The sequence below is a fragment of the Centruroides sculpturatus genome, unplaced genomic scaffold (assembly GCF_000671375.1).
Source record: "Centruroides sculpturatus isolate CEXI.00-Female unplaced genomic scaffold, Cexi_2.0 scaffold3116, whole genome shotgun sequence".
In the NCBI taxonomy this organism is placed as follows: Eukaryota; Metazoa; Arthropoda; class Arachnida; order Scorpiones; family Buthidae; genus Centruroides; species Centruroides sculpturatus.
The window spans coordinates 1051-13406 of record NW_019387212.1 but is presented as its reverse complement, the minus strand read 5'-3'; the positions used below and the strand labels follow the sequence as shown (position 1 = coordinate 13406).

Sequence of the window (12356 nt, the reverse complement as noted above, 5' to 3'; positions counted from 1 at the left end):
TAAAAATTTTACAGTAAATGAAAATATTTGTAAAAAACGTTATGGGGAATACGCCATATGCAATGTAAAAGCTGATTCATTCGGTAGACCTTTATATAGTTTTGACTGTGATAAAGATTATTATTATGATCCGAGTTCGAAAAAATGTGTCGGTAAGGAATTCACTACATTTTCTTTTTTTTTTTTTAATTAAAAAGTCATCAAACCAAGATTCAATTGGTGAATCTGTATACTGGTAGAAATTCCGTGTTTTATTTAATTTTGTAAAAATTTTACAGTAAATGAAAATATTTGTAAAAAACGTTATGGGGAATACGCCATATGCAATCTAAAAGCTGATTCATTCGGTAAACCTTTATATAGTTTTGACTGTGATAAAGATTATTATTATGATCCGAGTTCGAAAAAATGTGTCGGTAAGGAATTTATTTAATTTACTTTCTTTTTTTAAATTAAAAAGTCATCAAACCAAGATTCAATTGGTAAATCTTTATATATGTATATATTATTGACTAAAATAAATTTTTTGTAAATTTTATTTAATAAATTGTTTAAATGATTACTGTAAACTTTGAGATATTTTCAGAAATTAAAGAAAATTATTGCAAAATGGGAGATACGTCATGTCAACAGATATGTACCATAGAGAATGAAAAGCAGAAATGCGGTTGTTTCAAAGAGTTTAGATTGAATACAGATAATAAAACTTGCGGTATGTAGATTATTATTAAATTCTTGTCTTGTTATGGTCATGTTAAATATTTTTAAACATACATGTTATCTATCCTAAAAAAAACTCACTATCAAAATTTTTGTAAAATTTTGACATTGAAAACCGAATAATATTGATAGATATTTATATTCAAAACATCACAAGGAAATTTGTTTTATTTGCGGAACAACAAGTATATCAAACAAAAATGCATTTTTAAGGTACATTTATTCTGTTACTCCCGGATTCAGCCATTATTACTATATCATTTTGAAGTTTTATAATAACCTGTAGACTTCAAAATCAAAATATTTTATCAAAAATACGTGCCATGCTTTATTTTCTTTAATTACAGTTTAAAAGAAAATCGCAGAACTCCAGCAAATCTTCACTCTGAAAGTTATTGGGCTGCAATTTTAAAAAATGTAAACATAAGTTCCCACTCTCTGTGTTATTTCATCATTAATCTCGAGAACGGATATAGATACACGAAAACCGAGACCAGATATGGGAAGCTTAGCGGCGGGATGCCCGATTAACTACATAAGAACTCCCGTTTTGCACCGGAAATGACGCCATTTAAATTCAAGTTTCCCTCTGAAGGAGTAAGATAAATGACCGGCAAAAGTTTATTGCTAACAGGAAAAGTAATATGTACAGGGGCGAGACACTACTAATTTGAGGTGGAAAACATATTTTAAATTAAATAAATTAAAAATATGATTAATAATTGCAGCCCGGCATTGTGATGATGTCACAATATATAATTTCTTGTTGTACTTTAAAACACATTATAATAATTATAGTGTTAATAATTTTAAAATTACATGCTGTTATTGTATGAGCGTTCTTACTTGTCGACTAACATATATATATTCTCAAGAACATGCATATTTTAACCCTTTTACTAAATCTCAATCTTCTGCTTGTTAAATAATGAATTCATTTTTGAAAAACATAAATTTTTAATAAAATTATTTGGCATGATTTTGAAAAAAAATTAATACTTTTCTAACTTCATAATTTATGTAGATAATAACAAAATTGAACAATATTTTAAAATAGGCCTATAATATTGTAAAATAGGAACATTGGAGATTAACAACTTCAACTATTTGTTATTCCTGTTTTTGTCGATATTATTTTTTAAAAGAATTAATATTGTATTTTTACAAATTTTAAATTATAAACTTTCGTTTACTTATTATATAATTATGCAAGTAATACTTACAGTTTTTATAAATCAATCATTGAATATTACAATCTGTGATAACAAAAGCATTAAAATTTCGTTGTTTTTATTATTAAAATATTGATTTGACCCCGAATGTAAAGTTGCCAAATTTTCGTAAACTTTAATGTGTTTTGCGCTTCATAGCTTAAAACGAAAGCTAATAAAAGGCAATAATAATGAAACAGATTTTTATTATAATATAAAATTTATTACTATAATATATTAATATATTTTTAATACTATAAAAGTTTATTTTATAGTTGTTGTTCCCGTACCTAGTTTACAGTATTACATTTTGTAATTAGAATATTTTAACTTAGAAAACATTACAACAATTGTATGCACATATATAGTTGAATTAAAAGTAATTTATTTTTCATAAACTTCATATGATATTATCGTCAATTTATCAAAAAATAATTCTTTAATTGAAGCAGAATTTATCACATGGCCTATTCTGTCAGGCTAATTGACTATATTAAGTGAAATATTAATCATTTTATAATTAATGTCACTAAAAAGTCACTGACTGACCACATACCTACACAGAAATTACAGTCGATTTTCGGAGGTGAATTTCTCCGGGCTAATCCATTCGAATTTGAAAATTGGAATGGATTAGCCGAACGAATTTCGTATCGCAAGAGTAATTTCAGGTACTAAAAACTTTTGAAAAGTACCGTATTTTGACGAGTATAAGTCGCTGTCAAGTATAAGACGCACCCCTATTTTGAGACAAAAAATTTAGAAAAAAACTTTTTTAATGGGATTGTCTAAACATGCATTTTATTCGTTTTTTTATTCATGAATATGACGGATGGATGTATCGATACCTTTATTAAACTGAAATAATCGTCATTTCTTAATGTAAACTCATAGGTCACATGATGACAGTCGACAGAACATGGCGGTGATGACTGGCGTGTCGCTACTCTGATAATCTAGGTACTCTAGCCATTCGGTTAAGGGACCATCTGCTTAACGGACCACTGCACAGGTTGGTCTCTAGAGTGGACCACTACTGTAGATAATTTCATTGTAAAAATGGTCACTTGTCGAGTATTAGACGCACCATGATTTTGAGCTCTAAAAAGCAGTAAAAAAAGTGCGACTTATACTCGTCAAAATACGGTAATATATGTAAATTACTCTGATCCTGTAGGTTGAGGGTTTGGACGATAGGTTTGCACCCCATCGCCTGTAAAAAAATTACACCGCAAAAGAAAGCAAGCTCTGGGAAAAAACCGAATGGTAAAAGAATAAGCCAAGGTAACCGGACAATGAATTTGTCTACATGGAATGTTAAAGGGATAAGACCAAAGGGATAGAGAGGGAAAGAGACAAGAGACAGTTATAAAGTAAAAAGAATAAAAATTGTCTTTGTGAACTTAACAAAAACAAAAAAAGGGTCGAAAATGGAAAAACTGGAAGACTTTGTACTGTAAGGTCTCTTTTTATGCGGATTATTTTTATGCGATTTTGAAGTTGTGCGGTTTGTATTTCCTCCAAAAATTTCTTGGACAAACATACATATAGGCTTGTTTAGGAAGCCCGCGTATAGACATTCTCCAAAAATCGTGGAACGCTCAAAGCTCACTCTATTTGTTCCACTAACATATAACGTTTATGGATGTAAAGGACAGCTAGATCTACCTTAATCGCTTTAGTTCCTAGCAATTTTTGATATAAATGTAATTAAACATAAAAAATACTTAAAACTGAAAAAAAACGAAAGAAATGCGTTAATTTTGAAGAAAAAGCTTCAAAGTTTAACTTCCTTTGTCTCGCCCTTCTGTGAATTTAACACCGATGATATCGATAACTATCAGATGAAATAATTACTTTGGCACATGAAATTGGCGGAGATGGCTTTAATACCTTCAGCCATGATGATATAGATGAATTGCTTGTGGATGATGCTTTAAGTGACAATGATATTATTGATCTAACTTTAGATGTCGTCGTAGGTCTAGAAGGTGATAATGATGAGAAGGAAAAACCAACCCCCCTCACTGCAAAATTAATTCGAGAAGGTCTTCAACTTTGCAGTAAATTAGAAAATCATTTTCTTATTAATGACCCCAATTATGAACGAGCCTTTAAATTACAACGTGAGCTGCAGAACTGCATGTCTGGATATCGTGAGCTACATAAAAAATTAGTAGAATCATCATCGCAAAGTTTAATTACTGATTACATTGTCAGAAAAGAAAGAGTTACACAAAACGAGAATGAAATTTGTGAAAATCCATCGCCTTTACCGCAAATATCTATGGCAGAGACAGTCTCTTTTGATGATGAAGGTGATTTGGAACAACTTCGCAAACGGTGCAAACCATTATCAGATAGCGATGATGATTAAAAAATGTAAAACTATATAACTTTTCAATAAAATAAACTGAATTAAGTTTGAATACAAGTTTATTTTAAGCTTTTATATAAATTTCTTTCAGACATTCAAAGTAATTTATTAAGCAGCCTATTTCGTTTAATTTCTGCAAACTTTTTTATGCGGTTTTAAGTTAATTTTAACTCGTTGTTTTGATTTTATGCGATTTTAGAAAATTACGGAACGTATCNAGTCTCCCAGGTTGCAACACTAACCGCTCAGCAATCCGGCTGTAATTTAAATTAATGATAAAATTAAACTTAGGTAGTCCCCGTTGCGGCACTTCCGGTCGCCATCTTGTTTGTGGACGTCGCGTGCACAAACAAGATGGCGATCGGCGCAGCTACTTACTACACCGGCATTTAAAGAAAAAAAAATCTTTCACTCACCGTTGACATATTTCTAATTCCTTTTTTCCGATTTATTCGGTAAAAACACGATTCGGATGATTCTTTCGTAACTTCATCGTTTTCCATGATAGAAACTGTTCCGTATTCTTAACACACGTCTACATTTTTCCTCTTACGATTTTCGGATTTATTGGTAATTACTTTCAGGGCTGGAGGTACAATATCTGGCTCTTTCCAAACTAAAACACGTCCTGCTCCTGGATAAAACTTACTCCGGTTAGATTTACCTTAGGTAGCCAAAATGGCGGCTCGTCTCTGATTCCAGCAAACAAAAGAAAGGAAACAGTGGGGACGCACGTTCTAACCTAACCTAACCTATTCTAATAATTTGGTTAATAATAATTATGGTAATTTATTAGAATAGGTTAGGTTAGGTTAGAACATGCGTCTTCACTGTTTCCTTTCTTTTGTTTACTGGAATCAGAGACGAGCCGCTATTTTGGCTACCTAAGGTAAATTTAACCCGAATGACAATGGAAGAAGACTAATAGACTTTTCTAATACAAATTACTTTAAGATCAATAATAAATTTTTTAAACATAAAGATATAAATATACTTGAACCCAACATACAAGGCAGTGGAAATCAATTATTGACTATGTTATTCGTAGCAAAAAACCCAAATTAAAATTTTACATGGAAGAACACAGAGAGGTGTTACCTGCGGCTCAGATTACTATCTGAAAAGATCAAAAATAATTATTCTTTACAGAACAGTAAGTAGTACAAACACAGAAAGAGGAAAGAAATTGAAATGGAAGTAATTAAAGATTTGAAATCTAATCTCGAAAACTTAGCAGAAGAAAATACGAGAAGATTGTTTTAGACAAGATTAGATGAAAAATTGAAAGAAAAAGAATAAGATAACACTATAGATTTATACGAAAATATAAAAACAACAAATGAAGCTCTGGGAGAAATCAATAAACATGGAAAATTTTTTTAAAAATTCTGTGAGACAATGAGGTAGAAAAAATGAAATAACAAAAAAGTAACTTACTTAAAATGGATGAACACGAAAAAAGAAGAGAATAGAATAAGATATAAATAACTTAGAAAATCATAAAAAAAATTCATTCTGGAAAAGAAAGCGTTAGGTTGGGATAGAAATTGTAAAGAAATAGAAACATATAGGCCTATAGGAGGAAGAAAATGCACTAAAGTATAAAAATTCCTAATAAATGTTAGAAATGAAAGTAATAATAATAAAAGACAGTTTATCTCAGTTAAACAATGGAAAGAATATTATAAAAATTTATTAGCAGAAAATAAAATTCAATTTATGACAGAAGATATAAACGTAGAAAAGGACTCACCAATTCATTTAGAGACAAAACAGATTAAACAAGCGTGTAAAAAACCGAATAATAACATAGCAAATGGTCCTGGAGGAATACCGGCAAAACTGATAAAAAATGAAACAAAAAAATTATTCGAAGGGTGTCTTAATGAAGAAATTATTCCAAAAGAATGGAAAATTGGCTTATAGATATATATCTATAAAAAGAAGAAACAAAAATATAAGAACTATCGAGGAATTACAGTAACAGCAACATTTAATAGATTATATGGACGAATAATAAGAGATTTAATCGAAGAAGAATATCAAACAAAAGAAGAGGAGAGTAGATTCAGAACAGGAAGATAATATGTAGACAATATTTTCGGTATAAAACAGATTATGGAAAAAAGAGTAGGAACAGGACAGGAAACTCATTTGTTGTTTATAGACTTAACAAAGTCATATGATAATATCCCAACATCAAAACTATGGGAGACATTAAAAGAGATAAATATTAACACACTTAATAGAAGTTAAAGAATTATACAGGGTGTCTCAGTTAAACGTTTCAGAACTTCTAAGAGGTGTAGGGTGCATCCCGACGACTCGGAATCATATAGCAATGCAGGGTCAGAAATGCTTTCCTGAAGCGGTAGATGGCGTTGCGCGAAAGTTCCGAGTGTTCTTGCAGGGAAACGTCATTTCGCATAAGGACGCAGACTTAGCCGATGTGCATTTGGTGTACGGGGCTGCAGATTGTAGTGGGCCAGCCGCACAGAGCTTGTATGCGGAACGATATCCAATGAGACGTATTCCCAGCCATAATTTCTTTGCAAACCTACCCCAGAGGCTAGCTATTTCTGTGTACATCACCGCTTCAGGAAAGCATTTCCGACCCTGCATTGCTATATGATTCCGAGTCGTCGGGATGCACCCTACACCTCTTAGAAGTTCTGAAACGTTTAACTGAGACATCCTGTATAGAGAATCGATAACGAAAATAAAAATTGGAAAAAAATATCGGAAAAATTTATGGTATCAAAAGGACTAAGACATGGCTGTTGTATCTCACCAACTTTATTTAAAATGTAGGTATAAAGAGTATTGAAAATATTCCAATATGGAAAAAGAAATGTTGTAATATGGAAAAAAATATTAACGGTAAGCCGAACTGGTTATTGCAATTCGCAGATGATTAGGTGGTAATGGCGGAAAATGAGAATGATCTGGAATATATGACAAGAAAAATAAAAAAAAATATTTTAAAGGAGGCTTATATATAAACATGAGTAAATCAAAATATTTATGCATAGGAGAAGCTAAAACAAACATGAAACTGGAAGAAAAAGAAAAGATTGAGGGATGTGAGCATTACAAATTTCTGGAATGCAAATTCATCAGACTGGAAGAGATACATTAGAAATTAATACAAGATTAGCACAGTGTAAAAGAGTAATTAAAAGATTAAATAGAATATAATGGAGTAAAGAAATAACTAGATCAAGAAAAAAAAAATATATATATACTGCTATTGTTAAAAGCATTCTATTATACGAAGCGGAGGCATGGAGAATGCAGAACTGGGGAATGAAGAAATGGAGAACTGAGAGAGAAAAGTGAAAAGTAACAACAGTTGAAATAGATGCATTGAGAAGATGGAGCAGAATATCGAAAAGAGAAAAAATAGCTAATGAGAAGATCAAAGATACACTGGGATTGAAGGAGACAGTTTTGGAAGAAATACGGAGAAAACAACTTATTTGGTTTGGACATGTGAAAATAATGAGTGATGAGAGACTCACGAAAATGTAAATGGAATGCATTCCACAAAAAAGTAAAAGAGAGGAAGACCCAGGCGAACTTAGTACGACGGAGTAAAGTAAGCATGTAGGGAAAACGGAATTAAATATGAATGGTTTAGGGATGAAGAGAGATGGATACGGTTCCTGGAGGTCGGAAGGCGACATCAGACGCCATAAACCGAATATAGACAGAATTTCTCCGTCTCCCAAATGCCTACGATAATTCTGAATTTCTTAATGAACTATCAATACTCCTTCTGTTGCTGAGAAAGGTTTATTAAACAAAACAAACGTTTTCAGTCTAATACCATAGACCATCTTCAGGTGTAGCTAAATTCGAACGCATTTTATGATTAAAATTTGAACATTTTATGATTAAAATTCCAACATTTTAATGACGGAACGTCCGAACATTTTACATTTAAATTTAAAACGAAAGTATTAGATCTAACTGCATTCTAGAAGGCAAAAACTTACGGCAAACTTTAATGGCGGCATTGGAGAGAGGAATCTCAGAATTTAGTAATTTAGAAAGGGAGTATTTTCAGAATGAAAACATCACACCCGCAAAAGGAGATATGTTAAAATGAAACACACAGCAAAATGTTAAAATAAAAGTGTACAAAGCAATGATTTGGTCCTAACGAGCTGACAAAAGTAAGCACCTAGTCATCATGAAAAGACAAAACTACAACAAATCTTTAGAATAGTACATCAGAAAAAAAAACGGAATGAGAACGGGTCAATTAAAAAATTGTTACAAACGTACAGAAGGGTTAAAAAATATGAAAGAGCACTATTAAGCTTCATATTAATTCTTTTTAAAGGCTCTCATAATCTTAAATTTATGGATATCAAAATTATTTGCAAAAATACATAAAGAAAATAAAGAGATTAGACCTATAGTTGAAATATGCGAAAAACTCACATACATTCTTGGAAAGCGTTTACATAGATTCATTTCAGAAGAACTAGATAACAATGATAACATTGTGCTCGTTGCACAAAACCCGAAGAATGTAGTAAAAGAATTACAGGAATTAAATTTACTTGAAGATGTTAAAACAGTAATGGATTTTGAAAACTCATTTATAAAAATAGAATTCTGCTATAAGGTATTAATAGAATTTATGCTCTACATAAAACATGAAATTACTGCATCTGAGAATGATATGATGAAATTAGCCAAATTGGTATGGTATGAGTCCTTTTTCAGTTTTGATAAACTTTCAGACAAAAGAAAGGGGTACCTATGGGAAATTCGATGTTAAGATTGTTATGTGAACTAGTCTTACGCAACTTAGAGAAGCACATTATTAATGAGTACAGGATGGATATCGTATTTTATAAAAGATGTGTGGACGATGTGTGCATTGTTGGAAAAACGGCAAATAAATACAGTGAGTGATCGGTTAACGAACATAATCCGCTCCAAGACTTTGTTCGTTATCCGAATTGTTCGTTAACCGATTATTGATTTACCATATGTTTTTATGGGAATTTGATTAATTCGTTCCGGAGACTCCAAAAAATAAAAAATATATATACTGTACTTTTTTAGTTTTTAGATATTTTATTTTTTTATTTTTTTATTTATTACATTTATTTATATGTAATAGTAAAAATACATATATATGCAGTCTTGCATTTTTATTAGTCACGATTTTCCGTTTGTGGGGGTTAAAGAATCTGGCCAATGTCGATTGCTTTTCTCTCCTTCAAGATTTTTCAGAAGTAATTACAGTACAGCATCGTTTATCCGAAAGTCGGTTATCCGAATGAATTCCAGTCGGCAAAGTTAAATTTTCGCTAGTGCTGTGGCGCCGCAATCTTTGGCTATATCTTGGGCTACTCCAATAGTTTTTATGTTTGTGTATGTGTTTTAGCTGGCAGCACTGTCACTTTTGTGTGGTGTTTTTCTGAGGACTGTGTCATGCTGAATCGAACGTTTTTGATACTAGATAACTTCTAAAGTATACATTTTTTTTGTTATATTTTTGAATATATTTATTTTGTTTGTAAACAATAAAGAAATAATTTTTAACGATATAATCGCCACGATTATTATTTTAAAATGTTTACATTAGGTTTAACAGCGACGAAAATTCAACGCGAAGTGACACGCAACGGAGAAAAATTTCAATACGGATAGGTTAATGTATTTTTTCGTACATAATCGGTTATCCGAACAACCGCAGTCCCCAATTGATTCATATAAACGACGCTCTACTGTAATAGCATTGTAATTGTAGATATCCCTAATCCTATTAACTTCAACTTCAACTTGGTTTGGATGCCATTCTAAGACCTTTTTTTTCTAACTCTTTCCGCCCTGTGGGCACTAAGAGGGCCTCATTTTTTGCAAGCCGATTATGGGTTCGGCAAGGCCCACAATGGCAAGGCCCACAATGGGGCTGCCGGGTGGTGAGGGACGAGGCCCGACATATCCGAACGGACCACCCCCCGAAAAATTCTTGGGGATTTTTCGACCCGTTCGGATTCGAACCCGGGTCCCCCAAAGCGGTAGGTTGCCACCTTGACCGTTCGGCCATCCGGCCGCGCCATTCTAAGACCGTCGTTCTGACATCATTTCACTTCAAAAAAAAAAAATGTTTAATAGCAGATATCGATATTAATTTTCTTTTTAGAAGAAAACCCATCTCGCCGAGTTTCTTGGTGTTCTTCATTCAAGAGTTCTTGGCGTTATTTTGTCGTCAGATCAGTTTCAGGTTCCATTATGAGCTCTTCAATGTTCTTTACTTCTGAGATGTGATTTTTGTTACTCCTTAAGCTGCTTGAGTTGTCTTGATAATACAGCATATTTCATATACAAGATTGAACTGCGGCCTACTGCAGACCTGTTCACGCCATACTGGCCAGCAACAACAGACATCGGACATCTGCCCACTCTCTACCGGTGATATTATACTCTCACCTTTCGAAAATAAAAACCGACGCAATACTCAACGAGTGCTCGCCCGACAGTCTAGCGAATACTATAAAAGAATTGTTTCTGTCATAATAATAAAAGGCTGAAATTACAAGGAAGAGTTTCAAAGTTCGGAGAAATACTATCCTATCAGTATATACCGGGTTGAGCGTCGATGTCGACGTCTCCCGCGTTCCAAAAAGTTTCGAATTGTTTTCTGAAGACAAGGGACAAGCAATCGGTATTTATTGTTTTACGTCGCTTCTTCTTGTGTTTGTTCTGTGAGATGTTCGTTGTCCGAACATGAAAATCTTTTGCGAAAGTATTCGTTATCCGATTTGTTCGTTAACCGATCACCCACTGTATTTGAGTTCGTACAGGTAATCAACTATAGAATAATGATGTATTAAAACTTAAACTAGAACAAAAAAGTTATGAACGGATACATTTTTTAAATATAGACATTCTGTTGAAGGGAAATTGCATAACAACAGGTATCTACATAAAACCAACACATAATCCATTATACATTCCGGCTAACTCGAACCCGTACGGATACAAACTTTTCATATATTCATTAGAAGAGCGTATTTACAATGCTCTAATGTACTAGACAGGATCAAGGAAATTAATTGAATCAAAGAAATAGCTTCAAACTTGGAATACACAAAGAGTACAATAGAAGGATTAATTAGAAGATACGAAGGAGGCAAAAATGAACCCAACAAATAAATGTAAAATCGCCAATTTGAAATATAATAAAAACATCAAGAACATCATGAAAGAAGTGGCGGACAAATAAACACTCTAAAATAGTTTTCAAAAGAGATTTTAATTTATATAGTATCCTGAGAAATGATATAAACATGCTTAAAAAGGAAGAAAAAAGCCGGCGTATATAAAATTCCATTTGAAAATCAGCAATTAGGAATTAAGAAGGATTATGTTGGAGTCACAAGAAGGAATTTAGCTATTAGACAAAAAAAGCACATGTCTGACATCAACAAAGGGCACTGCAACACAGTTTTGTCCAGTATGCCACAAATAGAAGACTGTAGTTAAATGGAATGAAGCGACTATTTTCAAGGCCATGCGTTCTCCATCGTTAGCAATAAACGAATAAAAAATTGAAATCTATAAAAGTAAATTACAGGATGGTTGTATTAATGCCAGGGATGCGGATGAACTACCTTCTGCATGGTAATTCTACGTAAAAGAAAAGTTAAAATATAAAAATTCCTAACCCGTACCTGCCCATATATTTGCATGCATTTTTTGTGTATATTATTTTTATTTTACGAAAAATTACCACGCTGAAGGTAGTTCATACTTTCGTTTTAAATTTAAATGTAAAATGTTCGGACGTTCCGTAGTTAAAATGTTAAGTTTTTGAAAAGATTTTTCGAATTCAGTCACAACTGAAGGTGGCCAACTGTACTGTATTCGGCTGAAAACGTTTGTGTTTTGTTTAAAAAATATTTCTCAATAGCAGAAGGTGTATTGATAGTTCATTAAGTATTTAAAAACCTAGTTTGATATTTGGTCTAAATTTCTTGTTCGAAAAACACTTGTTTTATTAGGTAGTGTACAAAATTTCA

The 12356-nt window shown here is 32.3% G+C and overlaps 1 protein-coding gene across 1 annotated transcript; it reads left to right on the top strand.

Annotated features, from left to right (window-relative positions):
• Nucleotides 1-278: 278 nt before the first annotated feature.
• On the top strand, nt 279-1376 carry LOC111616278 (matrilin-3-like; the record flags this gene model as incomplete). Its single annotated transcript, XM_023357711.1, has 3 exons — nt 279-416; nt 587-712; nt 1068-1376. Coding segments are annotated over 3 exons (269 nt in total), but the record flags the coding sequence as incomplete, so codon positions are not given.
• Nucleotides 1377-12356: the final 10980 nt, after the last annotated feature.